The 27071-nt window shown below is 36.9% G+C and overlaps 1 protein-coding gene across 1 annotated transcript in view; it reads right to left on the bottom strand.

Annotated features, from left to right (window-relative positions):
• The window catches only part of VWA8 (von Willebrand factor A domain containing 8), a 370368-nt gene that overhangs the window by 256647 nt on the left and 86650 nt on the right, over nucleotides 1–27071 (bottom strand). The window contains exon 13 of the mRNA XM_082859564.1: nucleotides 4282–4442. Coding sequence (XP_082715690.1) covers nucleotides 4282–4442 — 161 coding nt within the window. The remainder of the gene's footprint in view (nucleotides 1–4281; nucleotides 4443–27071) is intronic.

The following is a 27071-nucleotide window of genomic DNA, read 5'->3' as shown; positions in this document are numbered from 1 at the left end:
TCTAGCAATTTTGTTAAATGCACCTTTTGAAATTTTAAGTTGGCTAGTGCTGTTATACTTGGCAAAAACTGTTGGTTTCTGTACTGGAGGACAGTAGTCATGGTTACTAGATGTGAATAGGGAGGAGGAGGAGAAGGAGCTAGAAAGGGGAAGAAGGAAGGAAATGAAAAGAAACAGCTTATTGGTAAAGTAGCAGGATACAAAATTAATGCATAGAAATCTTGCATTCCTATACACTGATGATGAAAAATCTGAAAGAGAAATTAAGGAAACACTCCCATTTACCACTGCAACAAAAAGAATAAAATACCTAGGAATAAACCTACCTAAGGAGACAAAAGACCTGTACACAGAAAACTATAAGACACTGATGAAAGAAATTAAAGATGATACCAACAGATGGAGAGATACACCATGTTCTTGGATTGGAAGAATCAATATTGTGAAAATGATGATACTACCCAAAGCAATCTACAGATTCAGTGCAATCCCTATCAAACTACCAGTGGCATTTTTCACAGAACTAGAACAAAAAATTGCACAATTTGCATGGAAACACGAAGGACCCCAAATAGCCAAAGCAATCTTGAGAAAGAAAAACAGAGCTGGAGGAATCAGGCTCCTGGACTTCAGACTATGCTACAAAGCCACAGTAATCAAGACAGTATGGTACTGGCACAAAAACAGAAATATAGGTCAATGGAACAGGATGGAAAGCCCAGAGATAAACCCATGCACATATGGTCATCTTATCTTTGATAAAGGAGGTAAGAATATACAATGGAGAAAACACAGCGTCTTCAATAAGTGGTTCTGGGAAAACTGGACAGCTACATGTAAAACAATGAAATTAGAACACTCCCTAACACCATACACAAAAATAAACTCAAAATGGATTAAAGACCTAAATGTAAGTCCAGACACTATAAACCTTATAGAGGAAAACATAGGCACAACACTATATGACATAAATCACAGCAAGATCCTTTTTGACCCACCTCCTAGAGAAATGGAAACTAAAAACAAAAGTATACAAATGGGACCTAATGAAACTTAAAAACTTTTGCACAGCAAAGGAAACCATAACCAAGACGAAAAGACAACCCTCAGAATGGGAGAAAATATTTGCAAATGAGGCAACTGACAAAGGATTAATATCCAAAATTTACAAGCAGCTCATACAGCTCAATATCAAAAAATCAAATAACCCAATCCAAAAATGGGCAGAAGATCTAAATAGACATTTCTCCAAAGAAGATATACAGATTGCCAACAAACACATGAAAGGATGCTCAACATCACTAATCATTAGAGAAATGCAAATCAAAACTACAATGAGGTATCACCTCACACCAGTCAGAATGGCCATCATCAAAAAAATCTACAAACAATAAATGCTGGAGAGGGAGGGTGTGGATAAAAGGGAACCCTCTTGCACTGTTGGTGGGAATGTAAATTGATACAGCCACTATGGAGAACAGTATGGAGGTTCCTTAAAAAACTGCAAAGAGAACTACCATACGACCCAGCAATCCCCCTACTGGGCATATACCCTGAGAAAACTATAATCCAAAAAGAGTCATGTACCACAATGTTCACTGCAGCTCTACCTACAATAGCCAGGACATGGAAGCAGCCTAAGTGTCCATCAACAGATGAATGGATAAAGAAGATGTGGCCCATATATACAATTGACTACTACTCAGCCATAAAAAGAAACAAAATTGAGTTATTTGTAGTGAGGTGGATGGACCCAGAGACTGTCATACAGAGTGAAGTAATTCAGAAAGAGTAAAACAAATACCGCACCCTAACACATATATATGGAATCTAAAAAAAACAACAAAAAAAAGGTTATGAAGAACCTAAGGGCAAGACAGGAATAAAGACGCAGACGTGGAGAATGGACTCAAGGACACAGGGAGGGAGAGGGGTAAGCTGGGATGAAGTGAGAGAGTGGCATGGACATATATACACTACAAAACGTAAAATAGATAGCTAGTGGGAAGCAGCCGCATAGCACAAGGAGATCAGCTTGGTGCTTTGTGTCCACCTAGAGGGGTGGGATAGGGAGGGTGGGAGGGAGACACAAGAGGGAGGAGATGTGGGGATATATGTATATCTATGGCTGATTTACTTTGTTATAAAGCAGAAACTAACACACCATTGTAAAGCAATTATACTCTAATAAAGATGTTTAAAAAATAAAAAAACTAACACAACATTGTAAAACAACTAAAAAAACAAAAAGAGAAACAGCTGAATGACTGACTGAGGATAACCATGAGGTAAATATTAATGAACAAGGCAGCTGGTACATATTCACTTGAGTCTAACATAACTCTTTAAGGCGTAGTATTATCAAAATATTTCTATCTTTACAATTACAGGATTTAAAATATCTAAAATCTTTACAATGAAATAACTAATGCTATTTCATATACCAACTATGATGGGACCTAGCCATCCACAGCACAAACAGCATTGTCTTCCAGATGTTGCAGAGGTTGAAACCTGCTGTTCTAGGTCTTAAACCAACCACTAAAGTTTCCTGATGCCCATAGTACAGTCGCCCCACAGACCTCCGCTCGGTGAGCACTGAGGAGAGGAGAGACTGCATAATGCAGAGGTTAAGAGCATGGGCAGTGGAGTCACTCAGACCTGGGTTCAAGTCCCAGCCCTGTATCTTATTAGCTGAATGGACTGGGAAGGGGAAGAACTAATCCGCCTGTTTCAATTTTTTTTTTTTTTTTTTTTGCGGTACGCGGGCCTCTCACTGTTGTGGCCTCTCCTGTTGCAGATCACAGGCTCCAGACGCGCAGGCTCCGCGGCATGTGGGATCTTCCCAGACCAGGGCACGAACCCGTGTCCCCTGCATCAGCAGGCGGACTCTCAACCACTGTGCCACAAGGGAAGCCCCCGCCTGTTTAAATTTTATCTTTTATAAAACTAGGGCAATAATACCAACCTCACAGTATTGCTGTGAAAATTGAACAGCTAATGTAAGGCACATGCTTAACATAGTTGTTCTCAATCTTAGCTGCAGATTAGAATCTACTGGGAGGCAGTTAAAAATGCCAATGTCCAGGCCTCATCCTGGATCAATTACATCAGAATTTGAGGAGGTGGAGCCCAGGCATCAGTAATTTTTAAGCCTCATTCCCACAAGGAGATTCCACGGTTGCGAATCTGAGAAACACTGGCTTAGCACAATGCCTGGTGTAGAGAAAGTACTCAATTAATGGTAGCTGCTGCTGCTATTACCACTGCTTGGCCTAACAGGCAAGAGACAGCCAGTAAAAGGAGGCAGTAGGTATTATTTTGTTTGTGTTTGTATTTGCCTGTTTAGAGGAGAAAAATACTGTAAATCTATAGAATGTTTATGGTAAATCACTGGAAGTTTGTGGTTATTACTTTTAAGTGCTCTCAGATTGAATCGAGATTAACGCAGTGTTCTTAGAATCCTTAATTACACTCACTATTTGCATCTTGTCAAGCACAAAAAACTTTTGAATGGTTAGTTGGGGAACTAGATTATTTCACTTATTTGAAATTTCCCAATAAGTTAAAATTTAGATTTAAAAGTTAAAAACAATGTCTACAAGTGATAGAATCAAGATGTAACAAACAAACAAAAATGGTATCACTAATCTCCCGAAGTGACACAAGATGGGAATAGTTTCCATGAAAGTTACACATGAAGTCTTAACATTAAAGAGAAGTTAACTAGGAATGTGTGGATATTTGCCCCACCTAAACTGAAATAAGAAAACAACAGTGACACAAATGTTCAAGTTTGTAAACACAAAGTGAACTTTAGCCTATAGAAAATATAATCAAAGAGCTATTATACATTTTATATAAGGAACTATACTTTCTCTCTCAAAAAAGAAAAATGCTGACAGTATCACCAATAATTTAGATTTAGGATTGAAAAGGAGTTTGTAAACAGTGAAGCTTTGACAAACTGCAGAAACTTCAGCTGTATGACATTGCATATATCCATCAACCTATATAAAGTTTCAAAATTACTACTTAAAAGTTTTCTTTTCTCAGCTCTTACACACAGAATTTTGCTACGGTGGTGGCTTTTCCCCAAATGTTCATTATTTGAAGTTTTACTCTACTGTGCTTAAAACAATAAAAATATCTGCTGTTCTACTTGGATATAGAATTATAAATTCCTCAGGGACTATGTAACCCAGTTTAAATTAGAAGATTGAGAAAGTTCCACGTCTGCTGCTTACGAGGTGTGTTTTTGTGTGTGTGGCTCATACAGACCTTTGTAATACAGCGAATGTACCAGCATTGACTCTGTGAATGCCATCCAAGAGGACCAGCTTCCCTTCCAGAGCAGCATTTACAAGGGGTGAGGACCGCCAGGCAGTGTCTCCATTTGGAAGCGTGTATCTCTGCTGTAGCAACTCACGCGCTGTCATATCCTGAAACCAATCCCCAACACCCACCAAAGAAAATGCAGAATTAATTTTTAAGACATGGAGGATAGTTTCTTTAGCTTTAGAGTTACCTCTCTCTGAATATAACATTCCATACAACAACCGGGGAGTCATCTTCTCCAATCCAAAGAGAAAGATATTCAGAAGCTTTTCTTGGTCATTTGAATTTTTTTCCTATTACCCAGCCACACAATATATATAGTCTGGGTTTTGTTTTGTTTTGTTTTTCTTCTCAATTTTATTTAGTATTTTCCCCCTCTTTTAAAATGTTCACTTGGTATCTACACAGATGACAGCAGTAATTTCTAGCCAACTTCAATGGAATTTAACTCAATCGGCTTTACTCCTGAAAGGGCCAAAATATATGGATTCCTTTTTAAGAATTAGAGGCCACACAAACTCACTGGGAGGAGATGCTTATCAATGATGTGCATTTTCTTGCAGCTGACTTCTCCCGAAAAGCCATGCTAGGAATCACCACAGTTATTCATTTAAAGAGGCTTGAGAGTGGGCAACCTTGTCTTGTTCCTGATCTTAGTGGAAATGCTTTCAGTTTTTCACCACTGAGGATGATGTTGGCTGTGGGTTTGTCATATATGGCCTTTATTATGTTGAGGAAAGTTCCCTCTATGCCTACTTTCTGCAGGGTTTTTATCATAAATGGGTGTTGAATTTTGTCAAAAGCTTTCTCTGCATCTATTGAGACGATCATATGGTTTTTCTCCTTCAATTTGTTAATATGGTTTATCACATTGATTGATTTGCGTATATTGAAGAATCCTTGCATTCCTGGAATAAACCCCACTTGATCATGGTGTATGATCCTTTTAATGTGCTGTTGGATTCTGTTTGCCAGTATTTTGTTGAGGATTTTTGCATCTATGTTCACTCTCACCACTCTTATTCAATATAGTTTTGGAAGTTTTAGCCACAGCAATCAGAGAATAAAAGGATATAAAAGGAATCCAAATCGGAAAAGAAGAAGTAAAGCTGTCACTGTTTGCAGATGACATGATACTATACATAGAGAATCCTAAAGATGCTACCAGAAAACTACTAGAGCTAATCAATGAATTTGGTAAAGTGGCAGGATACAAAATTAATGCACAGAAGTTTCTTGCATTACTGTACACTAATGATGAAAAATCTGAAAGTAAAATCAAGAAAACACTCCCATTTACCATTGCAACAAAAAGAACAAAATATCTAGGAATAAACCTACCTAAGGAGACAAAAGACACGTATGCAGAAAATTATAAGACACTGATGAAAGAAATTAAAGATGACACAAATAGATGGAGAGATATACCATGTTCTTGGATTGGAAGAATCAACATTGTGAAAATGACGATACTACCCAAAGCAATCTACAGATTCAATGCAATCCCTATCAAACTACCAGTGGCATTTTTCACAGAACTAGAACAAAAAATTGCACAATTTGTATGGAAACACAAAAGACCCCGAATAGCCAAAGCAATCTTGAGAACGAAAAACAGAGCTGGAGGAATCAGGATCCCTGACTTCAGACTATACTACAAAGCTACAGTAATCAAGACAGTATGGTACTGGCACAAAAACAGAAAGAGATCAATGGAACAGGATAGAAAGCCCAGAGATAAACCCATGCACATATGGTCACCTTATCTTTGATAAAGGAGGCAGGAATGTACAGTGGAGAAAACACAGCATCTTCAATAAGTGGTGCTGGGAAAACTGGACAGGTACATGTTAAAGTATGAGATTAGATCACTCCCTAACACCATACACAAAAATAAGCTCAAAATGGATTAAACACCTAAATGTAAGGCCAGAAACTATCAAACTCTTAGAGGAAAACATAGGCAGAGCACTCTATGACATAAGTCACAGCAAGATCCTTTTTGACCCACCTCCTAGAGAAATGGAAATAAAAACAAAAGTAAACAAATGGGACCTAATGAAACTTAAAAGCTTTTGCGCAGCAAAGGACACCATAAAGAAGACCAAAAGACAACCCTCAGAATGGGAGAAAATATTTGCAAATGAAGCAACTGACAAAGGATTAATGTCCAAAATTTACAAGCAGCTCATGCAGCTCAATAACAAAAAAACAAACAACCCAATCCAAAAATGGGCAGAGACCTAAATAGACATTTCTCCAAAGAAGATATACAGACTGCCAACAAACACATGAAAGAATGCTCAACATCGTTAATCATTAGGGAAATGCAAATCAAAACTACAATGAGATATCATCTCACACCAGTCAGAATGGCCATCATCAAAAAATCTAAAAACAATAAATGCTGGAGAGGGTGTGGAGAAAAGGGAACACTCTTGCACTGCTGGTGGGAATGTGAATTGGTACAGCCACTATGGAGAACAGTATGGAGGTTCCTTAAAAAACTACAAATAGAACTACCATACGACCCAGCAATCCCACTACTGGGCATATACCCTGAGAAAACCAAAATTCAAAAAGAGTCATGTACCAAAATGTTTATTGCAGCTCTATTTACAATAGCCTGGAGATGGAAACAACCTAAGTGCCCATCATCGGACGAATGGATAAAGAAGATGTGGCACATATATACAATGGAATATTACTCAGCCATAAAAAGAAACGAAATTGAGCTATTTGTAATGAGGTGGATGGACCTAGACTCTGTCATACAGAGTGAAGTAAGTCAGAAAGAGAAAGACAAATACCGTATGCTAACACATACATATGGAATTTAAGGAAAAAAAATGTCATGAAGAACCTAGGGGTAAGACAGGAATAAAGACACAGACCTACGGGAGAACGGACTTGAGGATATGGGGAGGGGGAAGGGTGAGCTGTGACAGGGCGAGAGAGAGGCATGGAAATATATACACTAACAAACGTAAGGTAGATAGCTAGTGGGAAGCAGCCACATGGCACAGGGATATTGGCTCGGTGCTTTGTGACCGCCTGGAGGGGTGGGATAGGGAGGGTGGGAGGGAGGGAGACGCAAGAGGGAAGAGATATGGGAACATATGTCTATGTATAACTGATTCACTTTGTTATAAAGCAGAAACTAACACACCATTGTAAAGCAATTATACCCCAATAAAGATGTTAAAAAAAATAAATAAATAAAATAAAATAAAGAGGCTTCAAAATGGAGGAACTGAGGAGGACAGCCATCAGATGAGGTACAGGAGTTGACAAACAACAGCACTTACAAGCAATTTTTTAAAATTAATTTTTATTGGAGTACAGTTGATTTACAATGTTGTGCAATTGTTAAAAGCACATACACAATGTACTAGTGCTAAAACAGTGTAACAGGTTTAAGCAAGCTATTAATAGTAGTAGCATATAAACATCTACTTACTGTAAAAAATTTTGGTGCTAATAATATGAATAACTTTTTCTTACATGTGTTAATGTTGAAGATAATAGTTTCTTTTGTGTTATCAACTTCAGATAAATTCTGTAGCACTTATATCAAAAAAAGTTAAACGTTTAGTCAATTTTATCCAAAAATGTAAAGGCTTTTGTAAATTCTTTGATACCGAACTCCAGTCTTAAGAAGATGGAAAGTGAATGAATTTGTTTATATTCACAGTGGCAACAAATCTGTATTGAAATCAAGATTAAAATGTAAGTCTTGATCATTTCAATTTTCTCACTATCAAAAAAGTACTGACTTAGGAAGCAGAAATAGGCTTATACTGAATCATAATGACACTTGAGAAACAATAATATTCAAACTGATGAAATAAAAATTCAGGGACTTCCCTGTTGGTGCAGTGGTTAAGAATCCCACTGCCAATGCAGGGGACATGGGTTCAAGCCCTGGTCCGGGAAGATCCCACATGCCTCGGAGCTACTAAGCCCATGCACCACAACTACTGAGCCAGTGCTCTAGAGCCCGCGAGCCACAACTACTGAGCCCGTGTGCCACAGTTACTGAAGTCCATGCACCTAGAGCCCATGCTCTGCAACAAGAGAAGTTACCACGATGAGAAGCCCGCACACCACAACGAAGAGTAGCCCCCGCTCGCCGCAACTAGAGAAAGCCCACACACAGCAACGAAGACCCAAAGCAGCCAAAAATAAATAAATTTATAAATAAATAAATTTTAAAAATAAAATAAAAATTCACATTTTAAGGCAAGACAAGAAAAATTTTAACGTAATTTTTTTCTCTGCCCGTTTGGGCCTCCTCCCTCCCCTCTAGTGTGCATTTTGCATCTGCTTTATGTATTAACCAGACCTCCCCAATGCCAGAAAGGCCTACTTAATCATAAAGATCAATTTTTCTTCTTCTGGGGCCAACCATGTAACTCCTTAGAAGACAGCATTCCTTTCTCAATCCAGTGAGGGGGTCACAATGACCCACCACTCGCCTTGTACGTGCAAACATCTCTGGTGAACTTCATGTACAAAGCCAATATATCGTTTTCCTTAAAGACAGTGATTGGTGCAGAACAGACTGATCAGATGACTGGGGAGATACTAGGCGGCACCTAATGGAAGTTTAAGAACTTAAATACTTACTTATTAATGTTACTATCTATGTTTCTTATATTCTATTTTACAAGATTACTGTTTCCTGCATTACCAAAGGTGTGACTGAGCCTCAGATAAAATTAATGATGATTAGGTGCCTTGAAATGATTGATCAAATATATAGTTCTATCAATATAGTTCTATATATCAGTGATTGTAATAGTGTAACTCTAGTATGGGAAGAAGTAACAAAAGGACTACCTTTTCCTAGACCAAAACTGACTAGCAAGCTAGGTGGTTCAGAGGCTTTTGGCAACTGCTAACAGGGCCTAGTCCAGCTATAGCACATTGAGTGACCTGTGAACGAAATCCTTTCCTGACCTGAGAATGAGTATTCCTATTGCCATGGGACAAACTGGTCACATAATGCCTCCCAAACCTTGGTCAAAATTAAGACTAAAAGGGAAGGGATTGTAAAATAAAGAATGTTGCCTACCATCCAGTTCTACAAGAATCAAGTCAGTAATCACTGCAGCCGCTGACCTACAATACACCCTAAAAGGAATTCAGGGTGAAGGTCAGGATACCCACCATCCAGTCCTACAAGAATCAAGTCAGTAATCACTGCAGCCACTGACCTACAGGGTGAAGGTCAGGATATGGCACTTTGTGCTCTGGGGAAACTGACACACCTGGCCTTCACGTGGTTAGATATTTTCAGAAGAAATTTTTTATGAACCTGGATTCTTGCATTTCTCCATACTTAGAAAAACACTAAAACTATTAACTAAGATGTCTGTTCCTCATGACTAGCAGCAACCTTCTACTGAGATGTGTGCTTGACTGCAAGTGTCCCCTTCGGCAAAAATCACACACACACTGACCTCTCCCTTTACCTCTTCGGAACAGTTCTCAGAGCTCTCTAATAAGAGACTGTCTCCTGGGTTATAATCCTCACGTCGGCTCGAGTAAAATTTTCCGTTTCTTCCTTAGATTGACTATTGATTCATGTTTTTCATTGACAAAACTCAGCAACATAGCCCTAAAGATCCGACTTTGACACATTATCAAAATTTGGCTCAACTCATTCATCTTATCTCATTATTCAACTATGAATTTTAAATTCTGTGCAATTTATATGAGCATGTAAGACTAAATCTATCATCATCATCAGTGTTTACTGAGATGGTTCATGGTGAAAATGAGCTTATTCACACTCATGCCTATGCTACAGAACTGGAAATGGATCACTCTTGCAAGAAAAATAGGACAAATCAAAATAAATGTTTCATTTTCATAATTGAATTATGAAAAAAATCAAATATATATATATACATATACAAACCTTTAAAAACATTAATATAAAAACAGGTAAATTTAAAGAAAACTCTTGGTATTAATTATTCCAGAAAAACAGTCAGTATAGAGTTACATTACATATTGTCCTAGAGCATAAAACAAACAGAAAACCTGCTTTAGCACAGTGGTTCTAAGTCAAAGATATGTATCAGAAACAGCTGGAGGAAATTCTGGAAAATATATTGATAGAAGCTTAGGCCTTATCACCCTGAAGATTTGGATTCAGTAGATCCAAGGTGGGGCTTACCACCTATTTTTTATTAAACAGTACATAGGTGATATCTTAAATGACTCCCAGGTGGGAAGCGCAGCTTTAAAAAGGAGACATTAACTTAATGTGAAACTTTGTCTCATTTATTTATACTCCTTCCTTATTCTGATAGGAATTAGGAGATTGCAGGAAGATATATATTAATAAAATGTATAACAAAGTAGTATAAATTAAAAGGTGAAAAAAAAAGAAGGAAAAAAAAGGAAAGAGTAGGCCTTATTTCCTTTAAGCATTTCTATTGATATTCAGAAAGGGGGTAACATGAAGAAGGTATCCCACTGAAACCATATTGTTAAAGAAATGATTGAGGGTTAATTTTGAAAATCCCAGCTTCAGACTGAAAACAGATGGTTTTCCAACCCAACTCAGCTCCTTTTGCGTGGGCCCAAGAAGAGGAGATGAGGATTGTGTCTCTGGCATAAGAGGTTTGAACTCCTAAGGAGATGAGGCTAGCAACTGGTAACATTTCTTTTTTTTTTTTTATTTTGACAGAGAAAATTCCTCACTCTCATACCAACACATCCTGAATCACCATTCTGTACAAGATATAAAAAAGCACTACTTCATTTTGTAGTGATGGATGATTCTAAAGTACATTCATATCTTGTTAATTCACACAATGTCTACAATACTTGCCTCATTCAAATAAGTAAATATTTACTAATAAAGATGACGAGAAAGACAACCAGTATGTACGGCTCCCCTTTTCCAACCTAGCAGTTGGAGACTCCCTTTTACTGACTGAAGTAAACTGAAATAATTATTTGCTGCTACACAACAAGCAGTAATAGACCAATAGAATTCAAATCTATTAATGCCAACCACAACTACAGACCAGAAATATTTTCCCTTTTTTAATCTTCAGAGGGATAAAAAATGGAAAACACCTGGCATTTATTAAAAGACTAGCTCAGTTCAGTTTTATCATATCAAGTCTCTGCATACTATCATGTGAAAAAGAGCCATTCTTCATTTCTAATATATCTGTGCATTAAAATAAAAACCCTCCTACGGGGAAAAAAAAAGTATCCTCTTTAATAAAAGTAGTTGGTTTTCGTAATTAAGATCCTGTATTGGGAGAAAAGATGAAAATTCCAGCTTTTTCTTAAAAAGATAATTGCCCCCACTTTCCATAATATTAGGTATAATAAGAAATTATTTTCAATTGTCTGAAAGTTATTTTCCATGTGTGAAAGTGCAAGGACACCAAAGTAAAACTGAACTTTCACAGAACAACTGAACCTAGTCAAACTTAATTAACAGAATTTTTTCAGAACAGTCTGAAATGGGTCAGTAACATGATTTCAATATTAAGCTAATCTTTAAAATGGAGTAACAGCTTTTTCAAATGTTTCTGTCTATAGAATTTTTGGGTTTTAGTACCATGAAGTTGTTTTAATATCCTTACTTATTTTAACATATACTGTAACATGGAACTGTTAAAAATATATATACCATTTCCTTATTCTTCCTGCCTACACACATATCCCTAAAGCAAGTGGAAAGACAAAATTTTAAGAAGAAATGTGCTGATTCCATACGAGCGTTTTGAAAGCACACTAATAAAAATCAAGAAAGATGAATGCCCTCAGTTTTGCATATATTTTTCTTATCCTTGAAACCTTTGAACTTAAGAGAATAAAAATAGCACTAATGATATCAGAGGCCGAACCATTTCCTCTTTCTGTTTCCTTAAAAAATTTAGAAATAACAGGACATGAAAACTAGTTCCTTTAGAGCCACCATTGTCTAAACTTAAACATTTCACCTCCTCATTCAGATCCCTGGAAAACATCCATATATGTATATTAAGATTCTGTGTCATTTTGAATTTTGCTCTTTTGATTTGCAACAGAGAAACCCTACTAAAAATAAAAATGTCTTATTAAAATGAGAAGCATAACTGCACAAAATGTACCAGAGAATATAGATTTGAGCCCTAGAGCAATTATATACCTTAAATGTTTTTAGGACCTTTGAATGGTATACATTAATTTTTCTGAGATTCCCTTGAGAAACCTGGATATAAGTAATTAGTTTGATAAATAACTGCAAAAAGTAGCTACCAGAAAATATCCTGCCAGTAGTATAAAATACTAAGAAAATCTGGGATTTAAGGGAATAAAAGAATACACCAAGACTAGCTGATGCAAGCCACCAACTTTACAATAAGGGATTAATTACGTCCATAACTATTAGTGTAAAATACTGCATAAATATTGCATAAACACAGAATGTTAATAATTTTTAGGTCCCAAAATAGAAATGAAGCCATTATTTACAGTCTAAGCACGCTCAGTGAACAAAATGCAAGGCATGCTGCCAACATTCCTGTGTCATTTATGTTTGATCTCAAACAAAAAGGCCTCTCGTTTTACATACACTGTAAAATTATTTGTAAACTCTTCCATGCTTCTTCCTAAAGTTCTTTTTTAAGCAACTATTTTTAACCTGTCACACATATAATAAATGCTTCCTTTATGTATATAATGATGGCATTACAAGACTACCATGATTGTTTTCAGTTACTCTGCTATTAATGGAAGAAGCCGATTTTGATTCATTTATAGCTCTCTTTACTGTCACCAGTGGGATCTATCTCAAGATGATCTACTCTAAAGATTTATTCCATGAACATAGAACAAAATTCTTCTGATTGAAGCTAACTAGAAGTCAAACCTACTATGTCACAACTGACCCAACAAAAGGACATCTTAATACAGTCATTCAATAAAATATAAAGTCAAGTTCGGTGAAAGTGCAAATAATGTAATATGTATTCCAAGAAGACACCCAATCAAATCCCTTCTACTATCCTTGCTGTAGTACAGCGGCTAGAAAACTGAAAACATCATTTCTTAGATGCCTTTGCAGCTAAGTTCTGTACACGACCCAGGTTCTACCAAGCATTCTCACATACACAAAACTGGGAACTGAAGAAACTGGCAGTGAGAGTGAAGTACCAGCCAGCACAAGGAAACTCGCTCTTCTACAAAGCTACGGCTGAAGTTCTCCAGGCTCTGTCATTCCTAACTGGGTAAAATCTAAACACTGTGCCCTATCTCTCCCAGAAATTCTGTAAGCTACGTAATACTCTGTGATAAATCCCTCTCAGTTTTAGACAGCCAAAATGGATTCTATTGTCCGCAACGAAAATCACAACCTAAGGATAATAATTTTTTACAAGTAAACCAACTTTATGAAAGCTTGTTGAGAAATGTTCACGGACAACTACATATATAAAAGAGGGTAAGAACAGTTTCAAAAAGGAAGGCAAAAAGCAGAGATGTTATAGAGTAAAATCCCAGGACACACAAACTGAAGAACCACATTTTATTCAAATGGTACTGCAAACTTTGCTACATTTTATCACATATGTTTGACTGTTAGGAGAACAGGTGGGAAAGTAGCAATCAATTCTAGTTTAAATAATATTTGCCTTATAATAATTATTGGGTTGACCAAAAAGTTTGTTTGTTCATTAACATCTTACGGAAAAACCCCAAACAAACTTTCTGGCCAACCCAATAGTAACAAAGTATAAAATCAAAGTTGTGGTATGTGCTAATAACCTGTTCAGTATTCAGTAAAGACACATGGAGCAGTTATAGCATTTGGCCTCACTCAACAACACTCAAATCCCTTCTAGTGAGCCAACATGGAAAGTAGCACAGTTGAAAGAATGGGTACAGTATAAGGAAAGCTGGGTTTTCAATTCCAATTCTGTGACTTATAATATGATAAATGGGTGAAGTGAGTAAAATATCTTTATAATTAAATGAGATAATGTCTGGCACCTAGTGGGTATTTAATAATAGCTGAATCTGAATCAATTGAAGAATCAAAATCCTAATACATTAAAATTTAAATCTAACAATAAATCTAAGTTAACAGTTCAGAACACTAATAAAAGTATAATAACAATGCTGTATGACAAAAGAAATTCTTGTCTTAGAATTTAAAGTAAAGGTAATATTGAAACGTAAAAATTAGTAAAGAAAAGTTGACAGAGCTGATCCTTTAAAAATAATGTAAATTTTTCAAAATGTATGTATCCATTCCTTCACATACTGATTGTCTACTACACGCAAGTCACTGATCCAGTGCTGAGGATACAGCACTGAAAACGATAAACATGGATCCTACATTCCAGGGTGAAGAGAACAAAAACAGACAAAGGAAAGGGAACAGAGGGTGAGAAGGAAGGGAGGGAGGGAGGAGATGCAAATAAATAAATATACCATGGGAATTCCCTGGCGGTCCAGTGGTTAGGACTCCACGCTTTCACTGCTGAGAGCGTGGGTTCAATCCCTGGTCAGGGAACTAAGATTCCACAAGCCGTGTAGTGCAGCAAAAAAAAAAAAAAAAAAAAAAAAAAAAAATGTGTGTGTGTGTGTGTGTATATATATATGTATATCACGATCACGTAGTGGTCAGTGCTGCACAGAAAATGTCGGGTAACGTGATAGCAAATGGCTCCATGGGTCAAGGATGCTTTCTCTAAGTATACTGAAACTGTGGTGATTTAAATGATAAAAGGCCAAGTGAAAATCAGGGGAAGAGTGTTCCAGGCTGAGGCAATATCCTGTGCAAAAGTCCTGAAGCAGAAAAAAGCTAGATAGATTTAAGGGACTGAAAGTAGCCGCTGAGGCTGAAACATAACCAGCAGAGGGTCCATCAGGGAGAGAGATGGCTGGAGAGGCAGGCATGGGTGAGATCAGGTAGGGCAGTGTCTCTCAACCCTGGCTCCCTGTTAGAATCACTGAGTAGCTTTTGTAAAAATCCTGAAATCCGGGTCACACCTCAAACCAATTACTTCAGATTCTCTAATGGTGGGGGCTGGACAATGGAAATTTTTCAAAGCTCCTTGGGTGTTTCTAATAGGCAGCCAAGGTAGAAAAGCACTGTTGGAGGGCTCATAAGTCAAGACTAGGGGTTCTTATTTTAAGTATAATGGAAAGCCATTGACAGATTCTAAACAGAGAAATGGCATGATATGGTTTAGGTCACTCCTACTATTCTTTAGAGGATGGATTATGAAATGTAACATATTCTAATTAAATAGTTACAAATATTTAATGTCTACAAAAGAGACTAGAACTTAAATATTCTCACCAAAAAAAGAGATAAATTTAAAAATAACTATCTATAAATGTTCAACCACCATAACTGAAAAGTATAAGACATTGATGAAAGAAATTGAAGAAGACACAGATAAATGGAAAGACATTTACACTCAAGGACTGAAGAATTAATATAGTTAAAATGTCCATACTACCCAAAGAAATCTACAGATTCAATGCCATCCCTATCAAAATTTCAATGGCATTTTTCACAGAAATAAATTAAACAATTCTAAAATTTGTATGGACCATAAGTGACCCTGTATAGCTAAAGCAATCTTGAGAAAGAAGAACGAAGTTGGAAACATCACACTTCCTGATTTCAAATTATATGACAAAGCTATACTAACCAAAACTTTATGGTATTTCCATAAAAACAGACACATAGATCGATAGAATGGACAGCCCAGAAATAAACCCACACATATACGGTGAACAAGTTCATGACAAAGGAGCCAAGAATACATATTCAGTAATGGTGTCAATAAATGGTATCCAGAAAACTGTATAGCCAAATGCAAAAGAATGAAACTAGACCCTAAGTTACACAATACACAAAAATCACTTCAAAATGGATTAAAGGCTTGAATGTCAAGACATGAAACCATAAAACTCCTAGCAGAAAATATAGGTGGTATGGTCCTTGACCTTGGTCTTGGCGATAATTTTTGGATTTGTCACCAAAAGCAAAAGCAACAAAGGCCAAAATAAACAAGTGGGACAACATCAGACTAAAAAGAAAAAGTTTCTGCACAGCAAAGAAACCAACACAATGAAAAGGCAACCTACTGAATGGAAAAAGCTATTTCCAAATCATATAACTGATAAAGGTTAATATCTAAAATATATAAAGAACTCATATAACTCAATAGCAAAAAGAAATCTGATTAAAAAATGGACAGAGGGGCTTCCCTGGTGGCGCAGTGATTGACAGTCCGCCTGCCAATGCAGGGGACACGGGTTCGTGCCCTGGTCCAGGAGGATCCCACATGCCGCGGAGCGGCTAGGCCCATGAGCCATGGCCGCTGAGCCTGCGCATCCAGAGCCTGTGCTCCACAATGGGAGAGGCCACAACAGTGAGAGGCCTGCGTACAGCAAAAAAAAAAAAAAAGAAAGGACAGAGGAATTGAATACTATTTTTCCAAAGAAGATATATAAATGGCCAACAGATACATAAGGTGCTCAACATCACTCATCATCAAGGAAATACAAATTAAAACCACAATGAGATATCACCTCATACCTGTTAGAATGGCTATCATCCAAAATAAAACAAAAACAAAACAAAAAAACAAGAGATGACAAATGTTGGTGAGGATGTGAAGAAAAGGGAACCGTTGTGCACTGTTGGTGAGAATGTACATTGGTGCCATCTCTATGGAAAACATTATGGAGGTACCTCAAAAACTTAAAAATAGAACTATCACATGATCCAGTAATCCCACTTCTGGGTATATATCCAAAGAAAACAAAAACAGAATATTGAGATATCTGCACTCCCATGTTCATTACAGCATTATTCACAATAGCCAAGAGTGCCCATTAATGAATGAATGGATAAGAAATTGTGATACACACACACACACACACACACACACACACACACACACACACACAGAGGAATATTATTCAGCCATGAAAAAGAAGGAAGTTCTGCCGTTTGCTGGACCTTCAGGGCATTGTGCTAAGTGAAATAAGCCAGACAGAAAAAGCAAAATACTGTATGCAATCACTTGTACGTGGAATCTTAAAAAAAAAAAGTCAAACTCTTAGAAATAGAAGAGTGGTTGTCAGGGACTGAGGGGTAGGGGAAATAGGAAGAGGTTGGTAAAAGGGTACAAAGTTTCAGGTATAAGATGAATTAAGATCTGAGTATATAATATAAAACATGGTGACTATAGTTGATAACTCTGTATCACATCGTTGAAATTGGCTAAGAAAATAGAACTTCAATGTTATCCTGAGAGTGAGCTTGCATGCGTGAGAGGGAATAAGTGTCTGTTAATGTCCAACTGACATAACTGATGTGTTCTTAAAAACTCTATAAAGTAGGGCTTCCCTGGTGGCACAGTGGTTGAGAGTCCGCCTGCTGATGCAGGGGACGCGGGTTTGTGTCCCGGTCTGGGAAGATCCCACATGCCGCGGAGCGGCTGGGCCTGTGAGCCATGGCCACTGAGCCTGCGCGTCCGGAGCCTGTGCTCCGCAACGGGAGAGGCCACAATAGTGAGAGGCCCGCGTACCGCAAAAAAAAAAAAAAAAAAAACTCTATAAAGTAAAATTTCATATGCCAAATGCGTTTTCCAGCAAATTCTCAAAAATGGGTCCAGGGTTGGTGGGTTAGAGCTACTGGAGATGTCCATAGCTATAGCGGATCCTACAAAAGGCAAATGATGTTAGACTAACAATTGGCTGTGGGGTGGGTATGGCGGATGGGGAGAAAGCTAAGAAGTGTGCCATGGCTGCAATACTCGACAACGCTTTCTATTGGCTTAATGTGTCCCTTTTGGAACCTTCCTCAAAAAACTAAAGCTGTTCTCTCTGAATCGCTCCCCCATGGGAGATACTGTGCAGCAAACGCCTTTCCCTATGTGGGAGATAAGGAGGAGTTAATGGATTTAGGGAGCATCATTGAGGATAAACGTGGAGTCTCCTGCTTGAAGCAGCACTGAAAAACGTTTGCTAAGGTTAAAGAAACAGACTGCTGAAGGTAGCAGGGCAACCCTCCCACCCTGTCCATCTTCCCACCTATGTGAGGGCATAATGGGCACCACTCCTCACCTGCATAGAGGCTGTCAGCCAGCAGCTACCTGAATCTGGGAGAGCTTCAGGGAACCACAGGAAATGAACACGAAGCATCCCAGGAGCTGGGCTGGCCAAGGTCCCTCTTCAGGTTGTTAATTTCTCAACAGTAGTCAATAGACTGTAAAATCAGGATTTTCACAGCTTTTACTAGCTTAAACCCCAAGCTACTTCAACTCAGTTCCCAGAGGCACTAGTTGAACTCTGCCTGCTAATGCCTTTCCCTTTGCTGTTCTTTTTGACTATCTCTCTGGTTCTGCCAAATGGTTTTCAGTTCAAACACCTCAGAAAGCCCTGTTTCTATGAGACTGGTTTGTAAATCAGCAATAAAATTGAATATATTCAGAAAATGGGCTGGATCCTGAGTAATTGGGGTTTTTTTTAATAGGGGAAGAATAGAAAAACAAAGCACTTAGAAATCATAAAAGGCAACTAGATGACACAGCTGAGAAGTACATATTTACTTTTCATTTCCAAGAATAAAACATATTTATAAAACATACTGTACTTACAGAAATTTGTGAAAGTCAAAATCAAATCAAAGTTATGGGGCCTCCCTGGTGGCTCAGCGATTAGGAATCCACCTGCCAATGCAGGGGACACAGGAACCCTGGTCCAGAAAGATCCCACATGCCATGGAGCAGCTAAGCCCGTGCACCACAGCTACTGAGCCTGCACTCTAGAGACCGTGAGCCACAACTACGGAGCCCACATGCCACGACTACTGAAGCCCACGCGCCTAGAGCCCATGCTCAGCAACAAGAGAGGTCACCGCAATGAGAAGCCTGCGCACAGCAAGGAAGAGGAGGCCCTGCTCGCCACAACTGGGGAAAGCCCGCACACAGCAACGAAGACCCAACGCAGCCAAAAATAAATAAATTAATTAATTAATTAAATAAATCAAATCAAAGTTATATCCTCTTTCTTTTCTTTCTTGACATGTTCCTCATAAGAATATAAATACAGAACTTCATCATTAATCTCACTAACCTTTAGCAAATCCTTACTCTTACAGTGATCGCTGGTGACTATAAGTTCCTGAAGACGCTTAAAAGATTGCCCTAAGACCCCCAATCAAAATTACTGTAAAGTACATTTAAAACAAAAGTCCTAACTAATGGAGATGGTCAAGCATAACAATTTGTTCTCAACAACAGTACTTCGACTTCATCACACAGTGTCCTTAAGTCTGGAGCTATTCTACAGAGAATCCTCAAATTTGAAATTCTTTCCCTCTTCAAGTTTATGGATCCTATGTTTCTGGATCGCCAAGGATGGTAAATGAAATACCTTTCAGGCTGGAATTCCTTATTTGGTAGGATTCCTTGGTTACTTTTGTTTTCTTCCTTGAGCGAATGGATTTGGTCTTACTGTAATGTTTATTTTTATACACATGCCCAAAGGCCTCCTGGTGTGCTTTTATAAATCTAATAAATACTTCATGATAACTTAACTTGTTAACATAACACAAAAGATGTTGTCCGTTACTTAAAATGTACACTGTTTCAATTAAATAAGGAGTCTAGTACATATTTGCAAAGTTATAAAAGATTTCAATATCATGTTTGGATACATTTTTTTAAAAAGCAAACATAAAACTTACTGTCTTTTAAATGGCAAATTTATGCAAATACAAGATGAACCTTAATAACATACATTGCACAGTTAAACTTTACGATACACTTTGCGTTTTTAGAATATATAAGTTTAATAAGTTATCAAGTTGAACCAGCAAATAACCTACCTTTTCAATACATAACTTTGTACTATGTCCTATCATATAAACACTCCAAGTAGTTCTAATTGCAAGCTTAACATAAAATACTACAACTGTCATTACACTCAGCTTTTGAGATGATTTCTCCATCAAAACAAGAGCCTAAGATAACGTTTCACAAAGTTTCAATTATAAAAATAATACACTGTTGAGATGGACTTCTATCAGTTGAAAACAACCATTGATTTTTGCAAACTCCTCCATTCCTCCTTTCTATTATGTTGTTTTTGAAAAGCTGGCAAGTAGAAAAACAGACCAATACTGAAAAACAAACTGTGATGTAACAAGAACCCTAGCATTCTAAAGCAAATCAAGCTAATGTGAAGGAAAGCATTCCAAATAAAAACAGATGATACTTTTAGGGCCTCGACCCAGTTTCCTCTCATCTCAGAGTGAGCCTCATTGTCTGTTACTTACTGTTTTTAAAGATGTACAGTCTAGTAGGCAAGAAAATGACTTGAAAATTAATAAGCTAGGACCTGCTGTAGAAGCTTTGTTTGAGGTATAAACTCTGGCACTTAACCTTTCTCATCCTTAATTCTGAAAGCCAGGAAATACCACTTTACTGGCCTATTTTAGAGTAATTATAAATTTTAGTAAATAACTTGAATCACTTCAAAGAGGCTGCAAAAAGCTATTATTAAATTGTCACAAAATTTTATGTTTGAAAAACAGGAAATACACAGAAGATTGTAATTCTAAAACTGAAACGAATTTGTCTCAAAACAGCCTCCTGCCTTATCCTGTAAGAACTAATTAGTTCTCAAAAATCAGAAATTGATCTAAATAATTCTATTGCTTTTCTGCATTAGAGAACGCTATAAATGGAAAAGCTCTTAAATGTGTTTGATGGGGAGAATGACAACAATGTTTGAATAATCACATCTATCCCTTACATACTTAAAAACAAAAGTCGTTCTACTTAAAATAGTTTAAGATTTCCCAAGCCTCCAGGATGGTGCATATTCAACTGAGTATCTTCCTTATGCCAAGCCCTATGCTGTGGTCTAACTTGCTGCATTCTCAATCCTGTTAGACCCAACCCTGTTTTATAAACACCCCCATTTTATAAACAATATTTTGTAATTTTTGCTTTATAGCCTTGAAAAACTCCATAGGTAATATAATATACCTATACACATAACTTCAAATAAAAATTCAGGATAATGCCTACATTTTATTATGGGGAAAATAACTTGTTAAAAAGTAATACACACTTCAACAAATGTATGGGCACAGCTACACCATAAAATATCATGAAGTTGGATGCTTGCAGCTACACGTAGAATCACTATGCACATGAAAACTATACACTGAAAGAGGTGTGCTACATTTGTAACTCAAATACCATCAGTGGCAATGTTCTCAGTGGTGTGGTCTTCCAGAATGGTCAGTGTAGTAGGCAGAAGAATACCCTCCACAAAGATATCCATATCCTAATCTCCAGAACCTGTGAATATGTTACCTAACATGGCAAAAGGAACTCTGCAGACGTGGTTAAGTTAATGACCTTGAGATGGGGAGATTATTCTGGATTACCCGTGTGGGCCCAATCTTATAATTTGAGTCCTTAAGGTTGGAGGATGTTTCTCAGCTGTGGTCAGAAAGAGAGATGGCAGCTTGAGCAAGACCCAGTTCTCCGCTGCTGGTTCTAAAATATAAGGGGTTATGTGCAAGAACTGGACAGAGGTCAAAGTAGAAGCTGAAAAAGGCATGAGTGAATTCCTCCCTAACCTGGGTATAGGGAAAGGCTTTCTAGCCATGACTCAAAATCTAAATGCAATAAAATAAAATATTAATACATTTAACTACAAATTTTTTTAATTTACAAGGCAAAAACTAATTTATTCATAAAGAAAATCAAAGTATAACTGACAAACTGAGAGCAAACTTTAAGCAGCATATATCACAGATAAAAAGCAAATATGCCTAATATTAGAAACTTAAATATTGAGAGGAAAGAAGACCAAAAACTTAGCAGAAAAATGGGCAAAAGAAATGAACAGATAATTTACTAAGGACCATAATAATGGCCCTTAAAAATAGGAAAGATTTTCAATTTCTCTCCTAATATAAGAAATGCAAATTAAAACTACTTAGGGGCTTCCCTGGTGGCGCAGTGGTTGAGAATCTGCCTGCCAATGCAGGGGACATGGGTTCGAGCCCTGGTCTGGGAAGATCCCACATGCCGCGGAGCAACTAGGCCCGTGAGCCACAACTACTGAGCCTGCGCATCTGGAGCTTGTGCTCCGCAACAAGAGAGGCCGCGACAATGACAGGCCCGCGCACCGCAATGAAGAGTGGCCCCCGCTTGCCACAACTAGAGAAAGCCCTCGCACAGAAACGAAGACCCAACACAGCCATAAATAAATAAATAAAAACAAAAAACAAACAAACAAAACTACTCCTTAGATACCATTTCTAACTATCAAATTGGCAAACATTAAAGAGCTTGGTGGCCCTCTCTGTTGGCATTGTTGGTGGGAATGCAAAATGGTATAATCCTTACAGAGGAAAATTTGGCAATACCTAACAAAACTACACATATATTTATCTATTGACCTAACAATTCCACTTCTAGGAATTAATCCTGAAGATATACTTCTAACAATGTGAAAATACATATGCAAAGGTTATTCACTGCAACTTAGTTTGTAATTACAAAATATTGGAAACAATCCAATTGTCCATATATAGGAGACTGGTTGAATAAACTCTGGTATAACCACATGATGGAATAATATGCAACTAAAAAAGAAAAAGAATGAGGAAGAGCTCTATGAAAAGACAACTACTCTTCGTTTATAATTTCTATTTCAAAATTCAGAGGATGTAGAACTTGCATGATGACATACATTTTTTAAAAATAAATTTTATAATAAAAGAAATTTGAAGGAATTGAGGCAAGTAAATTCCTAGAGAGCCTTATGAAGGTTATTCTTCGTGGGAAAAAGAAAAAATACTAAGAAGACAGAAAGGATGACAGATTACAGCAAAATAAATCAAGAAAACAAAATGATCTACAGAATCATACAGAAAGTTAGTCTCTGAGGTTGAATATAAACCACTTAAATGTATACAGACTCTTGAAATCTTCATGAAAAAAGTGCAAATTCAAGACAAAGTCAAGAAGCAAGTAAAAAAGTCCAAGACAGGGCTTCCCTGGTGGCACAGTGGTTGAGAGTCCGCCTGCCAATGCAGGGGACACGGGTTCGTGCCCCAGTCTGGGAAGATCCCACATGCCGCGGAGCGGCTGGGCCCGTGAGCCATGGCCGCTGAGCCTGCGCGTCCAAAGCCTGTGCTCCGCAACGGGAGAGGCCACAACAGTGAGAGGCCCGTGTACCGCAAAAAAAAAAAAAAAAAAAAAGAAGTCCAAGACATAGGTCAGTGAAAGCAAATGAGAGAGAATAAAAGGTTAAAAGGTCAAGATATTTCCACTGTATTAGGATACACGGGAAGAAGGAGGAATTGTAGATTAGATGGAAGATGAAGAAAAGGATTTGGTTTGAGTTTAGCTATAGGAAGAAAAACTTAGCTAAGGGGTCAAAAATGATCCTAAGACTTCAACGTGTTTTAGACAGTGATTATGTTCATTATAAGTCTCTTAAACTTATTTGACCTAAATTTTTGATTGGAGTTGACTCGGCTTTTAATCCAAGTAGTACTTAAACAGAAAAACGAGATCTCAGATCTGGTGCTGTTTACGATGGTGTGGAAAGAAATCTGGAAATATGCCCTTATCTGGTTGTGAAAGAGAAGAATAGTAACCTGTATGTCTTCAATACTATGAAATCACTGACTTCAACACTAAAAAAAGAATAACCAGTTAAAAGAATCTGACCTAACACTTGAGCCAAATGATTTAAGATTTTTATAACCTATTATAAAACTTATTTTATGTACTGCCACAAATCTGTGTAAAGGCTCTGTTTTTCTTTTCCTTCATATGAAACCCAGTTCTAAAAATAGTCAAGTCTAAAAATAAGGCAAAACCCACATATTAAGTGTAGCTTTATACATGTACAAGTAACAGGAAAATCTCTACATCTTCTAGGAAAACAGATGTTGAGTTACTTATTCCCACTAAATTCTCTATGTTGGGTCAAACTTCTGGAAATTTTTTGTTAATATGGGCTATATTATTATAAAACCAAAATCTAATCTTTAATCCTATTAAATTAGTTCCTCTGTCCCAAAGAAACAGATGAACGTTACTAATAAATATGAAATTATAAGCAAAAAGAGTCAAATTAATCTCAGCAGCTTGGTTTCTATCATAAAAACCAACTAATCAACAGCTTACAAAACCTGCAAATGTCAATAAAATGCCTAATATATGCTTTGATCCAGTTCCTGGAAAGAAGCCATATGGAGAGAGAAAGAAACAAACTCACCTACAGAACATGTTTCCATTATTACACTTCTCTATCCCTTTCTGAAGTCTATACTTCAGAAACCATTTTTTTCTCCCAGACATTTCTCTAAAGATTAATGAGCAGAAAAGCAAAATTGGAAAAGGGGTTTTCAGAATATGTGATTACTTTCCTTATCTCTGTACCAGTTTTCCCAATCCTTGAAGGACATCTATAAGGTAGATAGTGTGTATGCTGAGGATGGGCAAACTATTCTTATGGCAAAACTTGTGTGCCTTTTGAATATCATCACCCATGTTTGTCAGATAGAAGATTAATAAGATATGACTAAATGACCTTATCCTGTGGCAGAAATTAGAAGAGACTGACTTCATATCTCAGAAGAGTATCAGGTAATAGAATGGTCTGCCATCAAATTGAATAGTATAATTTTCCTACCTTTGTTTATTTATCAATCAACAAACAACAGGAAAGTTAAAAAAATACATTAAAATAAAATAATATTTTTGTGAACTTATTGTCACTCTCCAAAAATATATAAGAAAATCTGTTCTCAACCTATTAAACTAATTCTTTCATACATAAAGATAACATTCTCAATGGCAGGATACTTTCGGTAGTTTTTCAGTGGAGATGAGAGAGCTTAATTGATAGATATATACATACTCTCTTGTTTGGTTCTTTTAATGGATAGCAGGTTGCGGTGACTGCAATCTTCACAGTTCAAGTATATGCTCATAGGATAATTTATCACTACAGTGTAAGAATCACCATAAATTGACTACAGAAATCTGATACAGAAAGAGTACTGTCTGGAAAAAATTGATGAGGCATAAATTATTTCCAGCTTTCATTAGAATGGGAGTTTTTATTATTTATTTATGTTTTGCGGTACACAGGCCTCTCACTGTTGTGGCCTCTCCCGTTGCGGAGCACAGGCTCCGGACGCGCAGGCTCAGCGGCCATGGCTCATGGGCCCAGCTGCTCCACGGCATGTGGGATCTTCCCGGACCGGGGCACGAACCTGTGTCCCCTGCATCGGCAGGCAGAGTTTCAACCACTGCGCCACCAGGGAAGCCCCGGGAGTTTTTATTTTAATGTAAAAAATAATAATGTGTACAACTTTAGAAATACTATTACTATAAATGGGGGTGGAGTCAAAGAGAAAAGAAATATTATCCTCAAAAGGTCTTCTCCATATGATTTCAAAGCAATGGCAGCTGGAAAAGTTATGCTTGTATTTATCCTAGACTTATAAGTGGAATATGATATATTTATAATTAACTTTAACTTGCTTTAAAAATATATTGATGATTTGGAATTTTTTTTCTCTCCATTATTTGGTAGAAAAGTATTTTCATTGGAAAACTAGAAAGTTGATGGTTAACAGGTTGGTGAGATGATAAAATGCCATCCTCAGATCACTTCTAACCTGAGCTATGGAAAGGTATAGACTGATGAACTAGCATATTGAGCTAACCATCACCAAGAGGATGATTTTCTAAGAGGGCAGGGTATTCTTCACTGCATCTTCCATGAATTAAGCAAAAAATATACTCCCCTCTCCTGCCAATTTCCTTACTTCCCTTAAAAAATCCAGTAGACCTAGAATCAATTCATAAAGACTCACTTTAAAATATATTTTTGAAAAACATATATAAATATGTATTTTTTCAGTGGGTTCTAAGACTTGTCACCTGCTGTGTAATGTAGAAATTTATTTTCTTTCCCCTACATGTTTATTGCTGAAGACTCAGGATATCAGTACTGGTTTAAGTCTCTTCACCTTAATTTATATTCTTCATGATTTCATAAGCTTGGGTCATATGCTTCTTCATAAATTTCATCTTTTAAAATCATGGAGTATTTCTTAGTAAATATTTGAATCTTTTAAGTCTTTAATCAGTTAATTATCTTAATTATCTTTTCCTATTTTTTTATATAACTACCTTTACCTGTATTTCTAGAAATATGATAACAAAAACTGTACAAAATAGTAGGAGGTATAAATCCTCCACAGTTTTATACCAAGGCAGGATGCTTTCTCTTTCATTTCCAAAATTCTTTTCAAAGTAACTCAAAATACTAAATGATACCTTAGTGCTTTGAATGAGTTAAGTTACCCAGAAGAAAGAAAAAAAATTAATTTCAGGGAGAATTCTCAAATATCTTTTACAATAGATTTTTCTGCTTATAGCCCAAAAGTTACCAGTACCATGTGATTATAACTGCTTCTAACTCTGGCCAATTCAACCCATAGGCACAAAGTAACTTAAAGCAGCATGAAAAAACTCTCAACAGAATCATTTGAAATATGAGCTGTTAACAAAATTTTCTATGATAAAGTCACAGCAAGAAACTGGTTTAAACGTCATTTTTCAAAAATAAGAACAATTTTAATATAAATATATTTATTGTCAGTAATAATTAAAAAGTTAAACAAAAGAATA

Source organism: Leucopleurus acutus (assembly GCF_964270905.1).
Source record: "Leucopleurus acutus genome assembly, chromosome: 18".
NCBI classification, from domain to species: domain Eukaryota; kingdom Metazoa; phylum Chordata; class Mammalia; order Artiodactyla; family Delphinidae; genus Leucopleurus; species Leucopleurus acutus.
The sequence above is the reverse complement of the archived record's forward strand: the minus strand, read 5'-3'. Positions and strand labels throughout refer to the sequence as shown.